At 44.7% G+C, this 19,187-nt stretch overlaps 1 protein-coding gene across 12 annotated transcripts in view; it reads left to right on the forward strand.

The window, feature by feature from the left end:
• ATXN2 (ataxin 2) overlaps positions 1–19,187 on the forward strand; it is a 70,226-nt gene that overhangs the window by 19,612 nt on the left and 31,427 nt on the right. For 9 of the 12 annotated variants that reach the window (XM_032800653.2, XM_075060122.1, XM_032800650.2 and 6 more), the window contains 7 exons: positions 9,144–9,341; positions 9,878–10,056; positions 11,782–11,991; positions 13,446–13,628; positions 15,269–15,466; positions 16,606–16,713; positions 18,610–18,680. In XM_032800653.2, the coding sequence (XP_032656544.1) occupies positions 9,144–9,341; positions 9,878–10,056; positions 11,782–11,991; positions 13,446–13,628; positions 15,269–15,466; positions 16,606–16,713; positions 18,610–18,680 (1,147 nt within the window). The remainder of the gene's footprint in view (positions 1–9,143; positions 9,342–9,877; positions 10,057–11,781; positions 11,992–13,445; positions 13,629–15,268; positions 15,467–16,605; positions 16,714–18,609; positions 18,681–19,187) is intronic. The other 3 variants (XM_075060125.1, XM_032800656.2, XM_032800655.2) reach the window with 3 other exon arrangements.

Raw genomic sequence — 19,187 nt, forward strand, 5'->3', positions numbered from 1 at the left:
TACAAAAGGAGTCATATATATACTACAGTGAGAATAACTGTGCGATCCCCCACAGGCACTTTCAGAGGCAGCTTTACAGAGACGAGTTTCAGGGTGAGGTATTCGCTGTGTGATAGACTTACCGCCTGTGATGCTTGCCCAACACCGGCTTACTTGACTTATACATCTCGGTCACTTTAAAGGCGACTCGAGTTTGAGACACACTCGGCCGCACCAGAGGGCAATAGTTTCTCATCCCTAACAGGAGACGGATTCCAGTAGGTCTCAGGCAGCAGACATGCCCAGACCCAAAATCCAACGTATTGTAAGACCCCTCTGAAAACCCGCCACAAAAGAAACAATACTCCAGAAACTCCTTCAGTCTACATCTTCGTGCATACCATCTGTGTCCTCCGCTCAAAGGCGACAGTTTTGGGTGGGTGGTAGAAAGTCTCAAGCCATGGATGAGGGCTAGTGCTCTCAACGCGACTAGCACCCCAAAAGCCTTTTCTGCTATAGCTACCATGGTCTCAATCATTGCTCCTCTACCTAGCATACTATTCTGAGATAAACGGCCTTTCTCCTTTCAGGGTGCATGGGAGCCTAATGTTGGACAAATGGGGCCTGGAAAGTTATAACATATGGTAACACCTGACTGTTTCAATCTCCTTCTCTCCCCTCTTCAGGACTTCTCTCATGACATGTGCTAGAGCGCAGGTGACCCTCTTCCTACCATTAGGAAGCACATAAACCAGTTCTGTGCAACAAAGGGGAAGAGTATTCAATTCAAGTACTCCTGATTCAAAGAATGGAGGGTGGAGGCCAATTTTAGACCATCAGGTCTCTAAACAAATTGTAAAAGCACAGAAATTCCACAATATTCCTTCATTAGAAGTAGGGGAGATTGGTTTGCAAATTCTGGACCTACAAGATGCATATTTCAGGCACTAATCACCCTTCACACAGAGGTTTGTTTGCAAAAAACAAGAACTGTAAATACATGAGGCCCTTGGGCCTATCTTCAGCACGAGGGTATTTCAAAACATCTGGCAGTGATACCAGTCACCTAACATTGTTTGTTGGGTATAATTGATTTTCCATATAATGAGTGGTTGGATCAGGCAGAGATTGGTGGGAAAGTGTTGGCACAGTAAAGACAGTGTTCCTGCCCCCAGCCTGACCTACCAAATCAACACTAGAAAAGTCAATTTTGACTCTAAAAACAAGAGTTTAGATTTCGTAGGAGCTTCTATGGATGCAGTGAGAAGCACGTGCTTACCCGCCTGCCAGTAATGGCCCATGGGGGCCCTAAAACAGGAATTTGGGAGCCTCCTAACACACATAAAATTAATAGGGGCCTCCCTGATGGCTGAGGCCCCTCAGCAATTGCTTAGTTGCTTATGACCATCAAGAATGACGCAATGAGCGCATCTTACAGCAACATCACACACCAGCAACAGCGAATGCAGGCGGAAGATCAATATATAATGCACAACATATACATCAACAATGATATCGTTACAAACTAGCCTATCTAGCGTAGAAGGAAACACAAGGAGCAGATGCGTCTTTATAGATTATGGTATAACATCTAAGAAAGCGAAGAGGAGGAGACTCATAGGATCTCAGAGGTAGGCCCGCTGCTCAGTGAGGAGGTGCTTGAAACATTCATAATGCAGTGATCAAATAAACCCACATACACGATAAACTAGCCGGAATTCCTGCCTGAGAAGTTCATAGAGAAAGTGTTAACTAATGACGCGGTTGTTGATTGGATTCTAAATCACTGAGACCGAAAATCTGAAAGACGAACCTAACAGATTTGAATGCTAATGGGGAAGGGAGGAAACTAGGTTCCTTATAGAGCTTACTTACCACACACTGAGATCACAATGGAACTTAGTCTAAAAAAAATCACTTCAGTGATAAAGGTTAGAATGCTTGCAACGTTCACCAGGGCTGAAGTAAAATCATCCTTACCGACACCATACTCAGAGAAGGCTTAAATAAGACGAGAAGTACTGAACCCTAGCTATTATCTTTGAAAACATCGCCAGGAAGATGCAATCCCAAAGGATCTGATTACAACGGGCTAAATATAGGCATAGGTCCATCCTCCTACATAGCCGATACATCAGATGCTTCACTTTTCTCGACTGAATATAGCTAACCATAGAATACTATAAACTATCCACGTATGAAACTGACATGAACCAAGGCTTGCAGCTTTAGGAGCGGCGTTATGTAGGTGCTAGGATTCGTGAAGATAATGGAGCAAGTGGTTAAGAAAATCATCTTGCAAAACACCTGGAAGGTGGAAAGGTGACAGGGAATAGCCAGCCAGATTATGTAAAGAACAAAACTCATACCAAAACAGTCTGAAAGCTTTTCCTTGATAGGTAACAAAGTAATCGCTGGATAAGGGAGAAGCGGTCCTGGGCACATCCCAGCGGGCGGTCAGGTTCGCCCCTAGAGTGGCGCGAAGATGTAACATACAAACAACTAATACTATACTAAGTGAACTCTAATTAAAACTAAAAACTAGAAACTAGAAATGATGAAGCGAAGAGAGCTAGGGACGTGGAGGACAGCCTATGCGCGCCTCCAACAGTTTCCAACGACCGAACACTCGGCGGTAAGAAGGAATGAGGGAGCCGGGCGGGCCAGCAAGGGGCGGCTAAACAGCCCCGAAAGGAGCACCCGGCGCCAACGCCGGCCGTGTTGGCCATGCCAGGGACTTCGTCGACTCTGGGCCCGGTGGGTCCGTCGAGTCCGATCCCTCCCAGCTCCCCGCCAAGATCTGGGGTAGAGCTGATAGTCCCATCCACGCCCGAGACCTTCTCGTCGGCCAGGGACCTCATCGCCTTAACGGAGCCTGTGCTGCCCCAACCCCCGGCATCGACGGTGCGGGTTCTACAATCAAAGGGCAAGCCTACACCGATGCGAGCGCCGTCCCTGGACTCTCCGGCTCGGCACTGATCTCGATCCCGAGGGAGGTCTCGGTCACGGCGCCGCTCGCAGTCCCGGCACCGCTCTCCATGACGGCACCGGTCGTACTCACGGCACAGGTCGTCTTCGCGCTGGTCCCGATACTCCCGGCACCGTTCTGGCTCCAGCCACCGCTACCGGCACCGGGACTCGAGGAGTCGTTCCCACCATCGACGGTCCAGATCCCGGTCGACCTCCCAGCACCGAGCTGGTGGCAGGTCTCGATCGCGGCGCCGGTATGGATCACGGCACCGATCTCTGGCACCGAGGAGGTCTTCGCTGTCTGCAACGCGGGACCCGTACCACTCCCGCTCGGCTCCACCATGGCCCTCTCGCCAAGGCTCTGTCTCTTCGCGGGTGGACAGTGTGTACCTAGAAGCTGAAAGACCCACCGCCCTCTTTTCCGAGGGTCAGCAGGAGCATGGTCCGCAGCATGGGGCTTCTGGACCCCCTGGGCGTATCATCAAGCCTAGGGCCCTCAGCAAATTCCCCCACGATCGTCTGTCTCAGAGCACAGGGCTCCGGAGGCGGCTACTTCACGCCCTCCTCCATCCCCTACGGAAGAGCGGTTGTCCCATCCTCCAGATGCTGAGCTCCCGCAAGAGTCAGAAGCAGTGCTCCAGTCAGAGCCGCCACGAGACCTGCTCCTGCCAGGTCTCTCCTCGTCGTCCTCCCCAGATGAGGCGGTGGCGGGGACGACATCCACCAGTACCCCCCCAGTGGACCTCAGGGCACACTAGGATCTCCTCAGGCGCGTGGTGCAAAATATGAACATCCAGGCTGAGGAAGTCTCCGAGATCGAGGACCCGGTCGTGAGCATACTCTCGGCGGACGCACCCACTCGTGTGGCCCTGCTCTTCATAAGGACCGTCCAAGCCAACGCCACCACCATCTGGCAGTCACCGGCTTCCGTTCCCCCCGCTGCTCGGGGTGTCGAGCGTAAATACATAGTCCCTTTGAAGGACTATGAGTACTTATATGTCCACCCGCCCCCGTGTTCCCTCGTCGTTCAATCTGTGAATGAGAGGGAACGCCGCTGGACAACAGCTCCGGCCCCCAAAGTCTTAGGAGGCCGAGACGTTATGGGACCTTGACTTGAGTCGCCAAGGTACTAATTCGTAGGAGCCTGCAGTCTGCGAAGTTCTTCCAACCAGCACACTCTGCTCAGCCGCTCTCCAGTTACAACACTGGGCGGCGGCTGATAATTAAGGAGCTCCTCCCACGACGCTCGTCAGGAGTTCGCCGCTCTCCTTGACATAGGGGAAAAAGGTCGGCACGCACTTCCCTACGGCGGCTTTGGAGCAGCGACTCGGCCGCCAAAACTCTGGCCTCCGGGTCACTACTATGCGGCCGCATCTCGTGGCTTCAGGTCTCTGGCCGTTCCTACGGAAACTGCAAATACCATCCAGAACCTTCCGTTTCAGGGCCAGAGTCTGTTTTTCAGACATAGAGTGACCCTGCGGCTGCAAAGCCTCAAGAGATAATAGGGTCATTATGCGTGCCCTAGGATGCATACGCGGTTCCCAGCGTAGACCATTCAGGCCTCAGCAGCAAGCACAGGCCTTGACCTCCCAACCAGCAAAAGGGCAGGACTTTGCCAGGCGGACGTAAATAGAACGGCAGGCGCAGACAATCGGGTAACCAGGGGGCCAGAGCCAAGGTCCTCCAAGCCTTCTCCGCGGCCGAAGCCCTCATTTTGAAGGTGCGCCCGAGGGCACTGTACAGTTCCTTCCACAGATCCATCTCCTCCCTCCCCAACATCTTTGTTCTTCCTCCCGGCGTGGTGCCAGCTTACTCAGACCGCTGGGTCCTCCGCACGCTGCGACTTGGATACCAACCTCAGTCGCTTCGTACCCGCCTCCGCCCCCCTCACTCGTCCACCTCAGGGAACCCTCTCACGAGCAGATCCTCCTCCAGGAGGTGTGAACGCTCCTCCGACAAAGGGGCCATAGAGGAGGTTCCAGAGAACGAGAAGGCAAGGGATTTTACTCCCCGTTACTTTCTGATCCCCAAGACCAAGGGAGGTCTCAGACCCATCTGACCTAACGAGAGCTCAACAAATACCTGGTCAAGTGAAGTTCCGCATGGTTTCCTTGGGAACATATATATCCTACACCTGATCCAGGAAGACTGGTACGCTGTGCCCTCAGACATGCAGGACGCTTATTTCCATATAGCCCATCTTCCTGCCCCATCGGAGGTCCTTCGCTTTCGTTGTCGCCGCCGGCACTATCAATTCACGGTCCTCCCGTTCGACCTCTCGACGGCCCCAAGAGTGTTTACAAATGCATGGCTGTAGGTCGTCGCCTTTTCTCTTCGTCGCAGTCGGGTGCATGTGTTCCCCTACGATGACTGGTCTTATGCTCCGGGGACCCTCAGAGGACCGTGTCCTCAGGCGCACGTCCGCATGATCAGCCGCCTTTCTCGAGTCTAGGCCTGAATGCTCAATGCGCGAAAGTCCACTCTATCCCCTACTTCAGAGGATAGAGTTTATCGGCGCAGTTCTAGACTCCCCACCATGACCGGCCCGTTCTTCCCTTGTCGCGGTTCAGGCTTTGACAGCCATCATCCACAGGCCTGCAGGCAGCACCTCTAACCTCTGTGCGTACTTGCCTGAGACTCTTGGGCCACATGGCGGCCTGCTCAATTCGTTACGGCAACATGCTCGACTCCGCCTCCAGCCCCAGTCCTGGTCTCATCCTCAAGCTTCTGTCCCGGCCAGGCGTCCGTTTAGATTCAGTATAAATCCGATTCCCAGGACGTCCTCGCTCTCTCTCTCCGAGTGGTGGCTGGATCAGTCTGTCGTGTGTGCAGGGCTTCCGTCTCCATCCGTCCAGCCCTCTGCTGTTCCCTGCACGACGACGGCGTCGGACTTGGGATGGGGAGCTCACCTAGGTACCCCGGACCCAGGTCGCTGGTCCTCTCCGCAACTCGCCGCTCCATTATCAACGTGCAAAGAATTGAGGGCGGTCCGCCTTGCTTGTCAAGACGTTCCATCGGCAATCCAGGGCCGCTGTGATTTCGGTTTTTAATCGACAACACAACGGCGGTATACTATGTGAACAAGCCAGGGCGGAATGAGATCTCCTCTTCTTTGTCGGGCGAGGCCATGACGTTGTGGGACTATTTGCGCATAGCCCACTTCGGTTCAACCTAGTATGCTTCCTTTCTCCTGGGCTCAGAATACCTGCGGATCGTCTCAGCCGGTCCTTGTTGCTCCCACGAGTGGTCCTTCGCCGGACGTCGCCCTTGCGCTCTTTCCGGAAGGTGGGGGCATTCCCCGTATGGACCTCTTGCATCCACAGGAACAGGAAGTGCCCGATGTTTTGCTCTTTCCAAGGTCGGAGCCGGGCTCGGTGGCAGAGCGCCTTTCTGATTCCGTGGGTGACGGCACCTCTTCTATGCGTTCCCTCCTTCCCGTTGACCCGTCCCCAAGCCTTCTGAAGGTGCGCAGGGACAGGCCCCGCTTGATCTTGATCGCTCTGGCATGACCCCCGGCAGCATTGGTTCTCTCCTGCTGCTGGACCTGTCGGTAGCGAACCCTGTTCCCCTGCCCCTTTACCTGAATCTGATCACGCAGACCACGGCCGGCTTTGTCATCTGACCTCCAGTTGCTGCACGCTCTCAGCGTGGCTCCGCGTGGCTGACTAGGTCTGGAGTTGCATTGGCTCTTCCCAGTGATGTGCAAGGAGTAACTCTTGGGAAAGTAGGAAAACCGTCTACGATGCAAATACGTACCAAATGGGAAAACACGTTTTACTGCGCTGGTGCGCGGAGAGGCACTTCCATCCCAACCCATGTTTTCATCCCAATCGTCCTCGATTACCTTGGTCGCTCCAAGGCCAACAAGGCTGGCGGTATCCTCTCTCCGGGTTCACTTAGCGGCTATCTCCACCTTCCATCCGGCGGAGCGACGGCCGCTCTGTCTCTCACACCGATGGTGGCTAGATTCCTTAAAGGGCTGGAGCGTCTTTACCCCCAGGTCCGCCATCTAGCCCCCTCTTGGGATCTCAACCTGGTGTTGTCCCGTCTTATGTCCCCGCCGTTGAGCCGCTGGCTACGTGTTCCTCCCCTAACTTGTCCTTGGAAGACAGCATTCCTGGTGGCCATACTACTTCTGCTAGGCGAGCGTGTCCAGAGCTGCGTGCCTCATGGTGGAGCCCCCCGTATACGGTGTTCCATAGGGACAAAGTAACAACTGAGGCCGCACCTGCTTTCTCCCCAAGTTGTCTCGGCTTTTCATGTCAAACCAGGACATATTCCTGCCCGTATTCTTTCCGAAACCTCATTCGTCTAGCAGGGAAGCAAGTTACACTCCTTAGACGTGCGTAGGCCGCTCGTCTTTATATAGAGGGACCAACCGTTCCGTAAATCCACCCAACTCTTGTCACCGTAGCCGAGCGAGTTAAGGGTTGCCAGTCTTCTCGCAGAGGATCTCTCGTGGGTGACGGCCTGTATACGGGCGTGTTACGACCTGGCCCGTCTCCCTTCGGGCCATGTAACTGCGCACTCTACTAGAGGCCCCAGGCATCATCGACGGTGTTCCTTGTGCGAGTACCGTCAGGAAATCTGCAGGAGCGACCTGGTCCTCCATGCACACCTTGCTTCCCAGTACACGCCCGGTCCAGCAGTCCAGGGATGATGCAGCTTCGGCTCTGCGTTGCGCACTGTGACCTCTCCTCGACCCCACCGCCTAGGTAAGGCTGGGAATCACCTACTGGAATTGATAGAGCAATCACTCGAAGAAGAAAACACGGTTACTCACCTTTGTAACTGTTGTTCTTCGAGATGTGTTGCTCATACCATTCCACACCCCCTCCTTCCCCACTGTCGGAGTAGCCGGCAGAAGAAACTGAGGAGCGGGGGGGCCGGCAGGGGTATATATACCCCCATGGTGGCGCCACTCTGGGGGCGACCTGCCGGCCCGCTGGAGTTTGCTAGGGTAAAAGTGTTCCGATGAACGTGCACACGTGGCGCGTACACCTACTGGAATGGATATGAGCAACACATCTCGAAGAACAACAGTTACAAAGGTGAGTAACGGTGTTTTTTGGGTTGGAGGGGCACATCTGGGACCTCCCAAGGTACAGGGAAGGTGGTCATGACAAGAATAGCTTCTCCATATCCATCTTTTGAAACTAAGAACCATCAAAAATGCTTGTCTACACCGTCTACTACTAATCAAATTGAAATCAGTAAAGATAATGCCAGAAACCGTAGTATGCATGTATTATATCAACCATCAGGGAGGCACATGTTCCCCCATCTCTCTGTGCCAAAGTGATAAAACTCTGAAATTGGTGCATAGCCAACCACATAGTCATCTGAGCTTCATATAGGCCAAGTATTCAGAACACCATGGCAGACAATCTCACCAGATGTTTCTTCTTAAATGACGAGTCCTCCACATGATATTCATAGCCTAGGAGTTCCTGGAGGTTGATCTATTTACGATGGCAGCCAGTGCAAAATGCATTTGGTATTGCTCTGGAGGGAGGCTTGATCCCCAATCCATTAGAGACATGTTCCTCATCTCATGGGTGAAAGCACTTCTATATGCATATCTACTAACACTGCTACCGTTAAAGGTTCTCAACAAGATCAAACAAGATTGAGCCAGAGTCTCATTGATTGCACCAATGTGGCTAAGAAGGGTCTGATATCTCTACTGATCATATCTCGTCCTTTTTGGAAGCTTCTGATCAATCCTCACCTACTGGTGATTACTTTCACTGAATTTCAAAAGGACTTGGACACCTTATTTCCTTGGGCTCCTCTAGAAATTCCAGTTATAGAGCTTCAGCTTTAGAGTTGAACTGAAAGGAGAAACAACCTTTGCTTCAAATCTTGATAGCTAATTCTCATACCTTGAACAGTGTTGAAAACTGGCGTCTCACTTGGCATTAGTGGTGAGGGACATCTTTATTCATGGGGGGAATGCTGCACCTGGAGCTTGGACTTTGGTCAGCAAGGAAATAACTTAGAATTTGATCAATTCCTAAAATTAGAAGTAATGTGTAAGTTAAAAAACATCCTTTCATTTCATCTTGAACTGCTTTCTTGTTCTTGTGGGTTTGTTAAACTTAGCTTTATGTAAATGTATTTTTTTTGTGGGTTATCTGTACACTTATAAACATCAAATATATTTTTCTCTGCCTTCCCATTGTGTCTTTTAGGGTGCCCTTAGAGAGGGATAATTCAGAAGAATTTTTAAAACGGGAAGCAAGAGCAGCTCAATTAGCAGAAGAAATTGAATCAAGTGCCCAATACAAAGCTCGGGTTGCCTTGGAAAACGATGACCGGACAGAAGAAGAAAAATATACTGCTGTTCAGAGAAATGCAAGTGAACGAGAAGGACATGGTGTGAACACTAGGTATTTAAAGGAAAAACTACTACTCATGGTTTGTTAAAGATAGATGTAGTACAGTAGTAATTTACGCATTGAGACTTATCTGTCTTTGCCAGTTATTATGGCTGTTTTTAAAGAAGAAAAGACAAATTGTCACAGGGTGGGAAAGAAACAGTGTAATCAGTGTATTGAATTCACACAGACTTCAGGAAATAGCAGTGTAGGCTCTGCATGTCACATATCAAAGCATCTAAAATGCCCCGGAAAACCTTGAAAATTCAGCATTAAATTATCCAGCGTCCTGCAGGATTATAGAAACCAAACTGTGAGGGCTTACAAATAGTATCAACAGGTAGTACCGCATGCAAGTATTCTTTTTTGTTCTGAAATTGAACCATTAAAAGAGTACAAAATATGAACTTGGAAGTGTAGGCTTTACCTTCATTTTGATTGGAGTGGGGAAGGTACATACAAGTAAAGTTTATTCATTCTTTAAATGGTCAGATAATCTCTTATTTTCCATCTCTGGCTATAATGCTGAAAGGAATTTTCTGTTCCAGGGAAAGCAAGTATGTTCCAACTGGACAACGAAATAGAGATGTTCTGTCCTGGGGAGGAGGCAGACAAAATTCACCAAGGATGGGCCAAACTGGATCGGGCCCCTCAATTTCGAGATCTGGATCCCATACTTCAGACTTTAGTCCTAATTCTGGAGCAGACCAAAGAGTAGTTAATGGAGGCAAGTATCTCAGTTGAATCAAAGAGTCTTAATTGAGTGACTTCTTGTTTCTAAAAATGTGGCAACTAATGAAGTTATGTGAAATACTGATCACAAAACAAAACAATCGTACAACTAAAATAGCAAAAACTGATGTTCCTTTTTCCAAGGATAAGTCAGACTAGTATATAGAGTTCATGGTTTTCACTTTGGTTTAACCTTTTATTGCTATCTGCTAATGAGCACTTAAATATTTGCTCAACTACATTGTGGGTAGTTTCATGCAGCTGAGAACTTAATTTGTTTACCTTCTGCTAAAACACCTTAAACTTGAAGGGGAAGATGAATCTTTCGATGACTGATACACGTTTCTGTAGTGTTACGTGAAGTCTTGTACATATTAAATTAGTAACGATCAGCTTTGTGTTGTGGGTGGGTGTGAGAGGAGTTGAAGTACTGATCGCCAGATGTCAAACTAGTCTCTGGTGCGACTTGGGAAAGAGGCAGCAGTGTAAGAAGAAATATCACTTGGTGCACTTGTATGAGGACCCAATCCAACTTCCTCTGAAAGCAATGTAAAGGCTCCTATTGATTTCAGTGTGACTTAGTGTGGTGTGATTAAGGTATGCAATAGGAAGGAAAAACAACTGGGTAGAGAGGGAAGTTCTCCAGAAGTTTTCTCTCCAGATAAATACTCTTGAGTATCTTCGGCTGTGTGTACGTTTGTGTACTTATATATATATATATATATATATATATATATATGTATGTAACTGAGCAAAATGCAGCACTATTTCCTTTAACAGAGCTAATTGAGTCCTATATGCTGCGAACTGGACATTCAGTTGTTGGCATGTGTTGCTTATTGAGTTCAGTAATACGCCAGCCTCGTTGGAATACTTTTATTTTTTAAAAAAAACCTAACATTTAAAGATGTGGAGAAATAAAACAGCACATAATACTCAAGTGTGGCGCTCTGGGGAGGAGACCTGGGCAATACCTAGATAAAGGTAAGTGATGTTTACTACTTAAATATTTTTCCTTTAAACGTTCTGATCTGCAGCACTCAACTACTGCCCAAACAATATAAATTTTGTTTGAAATCTACATTTCGTGCCTGTTAGTTTATTAGTTTATTGAATGGACATCAGTCAGAAGTGTATGCATTATGTTCTTAAATTGTGAAGTTGGTTGCTTTGTTTCAAAAGCAAATTTTAAATAAGCCCTCCACAGAAGTGGTAGGGCACAAATGTCAGACTTCAGACACTGAACACCGCTGTTTTTTGTAAAGAAATACTTTCTATAGTTGATATCGCTCATTGTCATTAGGTTTGAAAAGTAATAGCTTGCATAGTCAGTACTGTATGTGAATCACTGTATGAGATCCTTTAGTAGCTATTTATGCATCTTATCTAGAGAAATGTGTACTGAGAAACGTATATGAACAGGCTAACAGATTAAGCTTTAACTATCTATTCCTCAGTAGTATTTGTAGATCCTAAATTAACCCTTTGGGGAGCTCATGAGACATTCAGACGTTAAATTTGACCAGTCTCGAAGAGGGGAAAACAACCTAACAGGGAGTATTCTACCACTTGTAGAAATGAATGAATTTGTCCCCAAAGGGTTAATCATATGAAAAATCATTTTTGTCATATTTTACTTTTTTTTTTCTGTTTACCTTTTTCCCCCCCCATAATTTTTCTTTAGTTTTTATACTTTCCTTCATATCATTTGTTCTGTCAGGTGTTCCCTGGCCATCGCCTTGCCCATCTCCTTCCTCTCGCCCACCTTCTCGCTACCAGTCAGGTCCCAACTCTCTTCCACCTCGGGCAGCCACCCCTACAAGGCCGCCCTCCAGGCCCCCCTCGCGGCCGTCCAGGCCCCCGTCTCACCCCTCTGCTCATGGTTCTCCAGCTCCTGTCTCTACTATGCCTAAACGCATGTCTGCAGAAGGTACAATACCACAATTTGTTCATGTTTTTGTTTGTCTTTGTTGAACTCCTTTGTGAGTTTAATTACAAAATTGTTTTTCCTCTTCATTACTTAACCTATAATTTGTGTTTAACTTTAGTTTATCAGACTATTTCTATTAACCTTTTTATTTAAAGAAACTTTACAAAAACAAAATATAAAGCTGTGAAATTTCCCGAGTTGGTATGAAATAAACTCAGCTTTGTAACGCTGCTCAGTGTCTTAACCTAGCAAACGGCAACACATAGGGCCTGGCAGTTATTTTAGAAGGCTTTCTTAGGAATGTTATTTTTAGGATCGCTGTAAAAATTTCAAGCATTTTGTCATGTTGTACCACATACAACAGTTAAATAAACCCGACTCATTCCAACTGCTTACTCACAGATCCCAAAATCCTGTTTTTGATAAAAGTGCACCGTGAAAAGAGATTAGAATGAGTTACTTTAAAAATGAACCTAAAGAAAATATTGTCATAATTGACGCTTACATCAGTGGGGCAGCAACATGGTATACCTTTGGTAGCTAACAGTACATATGAAGGATCACATTCTTCAATCTCATAGTTATACATGAAGTGTTTGAACTAAATTTATATATGGTGAACTCCAGTATTATGGTGATGGACACCTCATGAATGTGTGATTCATAGTCAAATCATGTAAAGAAATAGACAGTATTGCATACCAGTGCACTAACTGGAAAGTTGATGGCCCCTCAAAATAGATATTTCAACAGAAACTTCAGTCAGGGACACAGCAATCTTCGATCAGCTGAATCAATTACTAATATGTCGTGACTTGCCTGCTAGAATCTCAAGATCATCTCTTTCAAAGAAGATAGTAATAGATGTACCCGCGGCAGTTTCCTTCATTGCTTTTGGCTATCATTGCTAGCCTTATTGACTAAATAAAATCTTGAGAATCCAGCTTGCAAGTTCCACTGTTTTTTAGCTGCTCTGATTCAACAAGTGTGGAATGAAGCATGTTATTAGATGGTTCAGGTTTCAGCGCTCCTCCAGAGGAAGCTAGTAGACTAGTTTGTTTGGCTCAGGTCACAGTAAGCGATATTAAAATGCACATAATTCTTGAATTTAAAATTTCTCAAGAAGTAAATTGGTGCTGCAAATTTTTTTTGTTAAACACTAATGAAGCTTGTAATTGATAGTGAATTCATGCCCAGATATCAAGATGATTGGCAAGTTAGGATTCCTAGATTGATTGGACCAGTAATATTCACCCATGTGTCCAATTGCCCTGAACACATGGCACACCGGTTATGGTCAACACCTATTTAACTTGCTTGACTTTATTGTCCTACTAGAGCTTACGGGAACTGGAGCTTAGATCCAGTTGTAAAAATGGATAATACACTTAACTACACTTACAGCAAGAGAGATTTTAGGTATTCATAGTGTGGGGATGTGTTCTTCTTCCCAGGGCCACCGCGGATGTCTCCTAAGGCACAACGGCACCCTCGAGGTCACAGAGTCTCTACTGGTAGGGGTACAATTTCAAGTGGCTTAGAATTTGTATCTCATAATGCACCAGGGGAAGCATCTACTTCTACAGTGGCACGAGGCAGCCCATCAGGTGGGACGTGGTCATCAGTTGTCAGTGGGGGTAGGTATAGCTTGGCTTATTGCAGATGGTTTTCCAGAGATGCTTTTAGAATATTAATGTTAAGCAGAATCTTAAACTTCCAGGCAGTTCAGCCTTTGAATTAACATCAGATCTGCTAAATGATTGTAGTATTGCCTTAACTTCAAAGGGGTTGTTCCGTCAACTGTTTACTGCATTTAAACATAATTGAAAGGAAGGAAAATGCTTAGGAGTTAGCTGAAAGGAAGTGTAGTCCTAAGAAAGCTATTGGAAGAGGCGACTAACAGGATGTAGGCCTCACTCCCCCAACTATACCTTAGTAACTGCTGTGTGACTAAATTCATGTGCAGTTGTATATGAACAAGAACCTTGGGTAGCGAGGAAAGTAGGAGTGATAGGCCAAGAAAAGTTGGAATTCTACTTAAGGTGAAGCTGTTATAAGGGAATTCAAAATCACATGTTTCTCTTAAAACTGTCCTAGGTTTTAATTTGCTTCCTTTCCAATCTTATAAATCAGGATTACTGTGTACAATCAGTACAAATAGATCTGTCTCGTTCTGTTATAGCTCTGAATTCTTTCAATCAGAATTTTCAGTTAACAGCCTCTTAATTGAAGGCATAGTATTTAAAGCTTATTTTTATAACACTCAATGTCTACTCTAGAGGCTTTTAAACTCTTTTATAGTATGGACTGTCTTAGTGAGTTAACAACAGTCAGCCCCCAACAAGCGAGATACAGTCTGGAGCTTGAAGCTTAGCACTGCTAGACCTCCAGAAGACCATGCAATGGAGACATGGTTTTAAAGAAAGAATATGTGAATAGATTGTCATTTTGTAATGCATAGCCACATTTTGATAGACTAAGGTTATTTCTTAGACCAGCTGCCTTAAACTTTCTATTTTGGTACAATTCTGTCACTCTCCTTGGTGATTTTTCTTCTTTCTTTTAACAACATGCAATAGGGCTATTAACATGAAAACAGGATATTTTTTAGTCTTTTGGGGGGGGCGGGTGTCTCACTTGAAGTCATTATCTTCTGGCATCACAGCTAGTTGCTTTCAAGATAATCAGTGTCAAAGCAGATTATAATATATGGCGAGGAATAGGCAGGAGGAGCAGGTGATCTCCTAAAGAATATTTATTCTGTATGCATATATTTCTTCTTAGTTATGGCATGGCAGCAAATTTCATATATAAGTATCTGTCTCAGTGGAATACTTCAGTTTTCCAGTAGGCATTAATCTCTAAAGAAGAGCACGTAAAGCAAGTCATGTGTAAGATACTCCTATCCTTCAGTCGCTTTTAAAAAAAGTGTTTTACATTTGTTTGTATAGCGGGCCACCCCTTTTGCTGTGCCTGAAACTGTGTGTTAATCTGAGCTATTGTGGTTGGACCGATTTGGAATTGCAGCTTCGTTGTAGGACTGCAGGGCAGTGATTGTGTATTGAGGGAATCTTTCTGCAGACAAATCCTACATGTAAGCTGAAATGCTGCATTATAAAGAACTAAGCAATGTACCTAAAAGGTAAACAGGTTTTCAATAATTGTATTATGTTGCACTAACTATTTTTAAAGCATGTTCTTAGGCTTCATTTTTTTTAAGCACTTAACAGCTATAGGGGCTCAGCTATCCTATAACTATTGTTTCTGTTTATTCTAGTTCCAAGATTATCCCCTAAAACACACAGGCCTAGGTCGCCAAGACAGAGCAATGTTGGAAGTACTCCAGCTGGGCCAGCTCTGTCCTCTCCGCAAGCTGGTACTATTCCTGCTGAATCAGTTGCCATGCCTGTCCCAGCTGCATCTCCCACACCTGCCAGTCCTGCATCCAATAGAGCAGTTACCCCATCCAGTGAAGGTAAACTGTCCTGATACTTCAAATTCTGCAGTTTTAGTCTTAAGTGAAGGGAAAGGATATACTGACCCAAACACTACACTTCTTTCCTATTAGAAACAACATCTTTCTTCTGTTTTGTGCATTTTATTGCATTGTGTTCCACTGTATATAGTCAGTTTCATGATATTCGAGTGTGGGGGTGAGTATCTTACACAGCAATGCTGCTGAAAAACATTGATAGGCTAAGACTGTGTCTACATTACAGAGCCTGTGTTTGCATAGCTATGGTGGCATAGCCCCTATTATAGATGCAGCATACACCGTCAGAAGGAATTTTTCCTGCTGGTGTAGGAACATCACATCTGGATAACATTCGCTATGCCAGCAGAAGCACTCTTCTGTCTGCATCTGTGCTGGGGGGGTTTGTTGGCATAGCTGTGTCAGTCACGGTTGTGGGTTTTTTTTTTCATGTCTCTGACTGATATAGCTATGCTAATGCATATTTTAAATGTAGACAAAGCCTAATAAACTTCTCCCCATTCCTCTGTGCTTCTCTTAACAGAATGTGTAGCATACAGTTATTGTCATACTTAAAGGTGACCTGAAAAATTTTTTTTTAAAAACTGAATTTGCAGCCTTGTCTTGTGTCCAGAATATTAGCAATATAAAATCCTTTTTTGTTAGCAGAATGCTTGAAGGTCTCAGAATTCCCAAACACCTGTAAAACCTTAATTGAAGAGCCCAGGCGGTTCATTTTTCTAACAGTGGTTTTCTTTATCCAAACTGTTTAAATCTTTACTTGACTGTTATGAGTTCTTTTCACTAGTTCTCAAGTCACGATAGTCCTTCAACCTAGGCAGACCCTGAATTTCTAATGTAGAACAAAGTGCAATTTTTTCCCCCCAGTTTCTCATTAGACATCATAAAGCATTTTAAAAAATTAAGCCTATTTTTTTTCCTTTGCAGCTCCCCTTTAACAGAATTCTCGTAAATGTAAAATGGTTTGTAGCTTTCTCTTCTTCCTCTAAAGTTCTCTTCTGGCCTAAAGTTTTCCCTCAAATATTTCTTCCCCTGCAGTTCTTACCATCTTCTTTTGAGGTGTGTGTCTATACATAAAATATGTATTTGAAAGTAACTTTGAATTGAAATTATATTTCTAGCTAAAGATTCCAGACTTCAGGACCAGAGGCAGAATTCTGCAACTGGAAACAAGGAAAATGCTAAGCCAAGTGAGATTTCTCCTAGCTTTACTAAACCTGAAAACAAAGGTTTGTATCTAGAAGGTCTCTTAAATATTTTTAGTGTAATTTAAGGAATTGTAAGCACATATTTCAGTATCAATTAGTGAAGTTAACATCTTATTAGAGTGACTTTTAGGCAGTTGCTTCAGCTTTTCTACAAGTAAGAATTTTTGTTCATGCAGCTGTGAAAGTGAACAGCATTGCAAACTTTGCAGAGGGATTATTCCTTAACCATTCCATCAACATTAAAATAAAATATGGGAACACTTCTGTTGACTAGTTTTTAACCAAGCTTAAATGGACCAGAGTTTCCCTTTTAAGTATTATATTCATGACACATAAGATTTTTGCTTCTTGGATATTATAGTTCTCATAGTAACAAAAAGTAAATGTATGGTTTTGATTCAGCTTTCTTTATAACCTGCTCCATAGTTGCTCATAGGTCTCAAAAAATCTTCTGTGGGGGGAGGGATAGCTCAGTGGTTCGAGCATTGGCCAGCTAAACCCAAGGTAGTGAGTTCAATCCTTGAGGAGCCCATTTAGGGATCTGGGGCAAAAATCTGTCTGGGCATTAGTCCTGCTTGGAGCAGGGGGTTGGACTTGGTGACCTCCTGAGATCCCTTCCAACCCCGATATTCTATGATTATTAAATTTTTTCAGTTTAGTCTCTAGTCTTAACATTTTAATGTTTCTGGCCATATGCAATGTAAACTTTAAGGTTATATTATTGCATTGGCATCTGACAGAGTGCACTGCAGAGTTTCTTAGCTCTACATCTAGGTTTTCCTGTATCTAGAATGTGGTGTAGCAAAAACCTATGGATCTGCCAAAAAATAACCATGGTTTCAGTGGTAAGGATTTTTGTGTGTTTAGGAATGCAGTTTGTGGAGTTGTGTAAAACTGTAGCGCTATAATGAAGCAGCTGAGTGTTTTGTTGTTTTTTTAAGAAGAAAATAAGCACAAAGATCTACATTAATGTTGCAAATTTAAAATATGAAATGCAGAAGTTATGTTTCTTAGAAATGGCTGAATAACATACGTGGAAAAATTAACAACTAATGGTTATTCAGAAAAATGCATTGACCTAGTCAATTATTCAGTCAGCTCTAGTTTTTGTAGTTAGTTTGCACACAGGTTGTACTTTGAATTACTAATTAGGTCAAATTATTTTGTATTAAAGTTTTAACACTTGCATTTCCTTGTTTATTTTAAATTTGTAACTTGACGTTGTACTAACGTGTGTGTGTTCCTTATTGTGAATTATGGCCTGCTGTCGTTCTGTTGTAGGGTTCTAGTAATATAAAGCACAGAACCGGTGTGTTTTTTGGTGTGGTCTCCATAAAAAGATTAACAGCCCTGTACTTCGAATGGTTTAAAAGCCATGGCGCTCACACAACTAATTTGAGAGTGGGAAAAGCAGAATCGAACAAGACTGCTTCAGTTTGGGGAAACAAGAATGAGTGGCTGCAATTTCTTGAGATACAGAGCTGCTTCTACTTCTCTCTCTGCTTTGTTTAGAAACGTGGATAGGAGGTTGATACATTACTGGATCTTTCCTCTCTAGTACAGCTCAAGATTTTGGAGGCTGCATTGTAACTAAATTTAAGTATTTCTACAGATAAATCACAAAATTTAACTTAAAATCCCCAAAGTGTAATGTATTTAAGGGAGCACGTAGATAACTGGTCAATCAGTTCAGCCCTTGGGGCTTTTCATTTTCTCTTATGCAGTGATTTGAATTAGAATTGCCACTGAATGTTTGCTCCTGTTGGAGTAACAACAACTTTCCAAATCAAAGGCATTATCTTTCTTTCATTCTTGGAAACATGATATTTGTATTACTGACATAACTCCAGTTATTGTAAGTTTTGTTTAATGTGGAGTAGGAGTTTGGATTTTTCATGTGTATATTATGTTCGGCAGGTGTATCTTCAGTTGTTTCAGAACACAGAAAACAGATTGATGATCTAAAGAAATTTAAGAACGACTTTAGGGTAAGTGTCTTTCATGTGGGCGTTGACTAAAAGAGTTTTATACCGTCCTTTTCCATTGATGTGCATCTATATTTTCAGTTAAGGAGTTGAGCATATTTATCAATAGGAAAATAGGCCCTTAAATTAATGAGTACATATTAGAATGTCATTCAAACAAACATATTCATATAAGATTGTGACACAAGCCAATATAAACAAAGTCAGTGCTGACTCTCCTTAATCTGTATGTGGTACTTAGGTGTCTCAGACTATTGAGCATATGTAAAATGCAGATTATACTGTATATATTCAATCATAAACCGGTTCGTTTATAAGCCGACCCCTGACATGCACACAGCCCCCGTCCCTCAAGATGGATAAGTAGAAATGGAAAAATTTGTACAACCCGTTCATAAGGCGACCCCATAATTCGGGGGTCAGCAAACTTTTTGGCTCCCAGGCCATCAGGATAAGCCATCAGGTCTGAGATGGTTTATTTACCTTGAGTGTCCGCAGGCATAGAGGTAA

This window comes from Chelonoidis abingdonii, chromosome 22 (genome assembly GCF_003597395.2).
Source record: "Chelonoidis abingdonii isolate Lonesome George chromosome 22, CheloAbing_2.0, whole genome shotgun sequence".
Lineage (NCBI taxonomy): Eukaryota > Metazoa > Chordata > Testudines > Testudinidae > Chelonoidis > Chelonoidis abingdonii.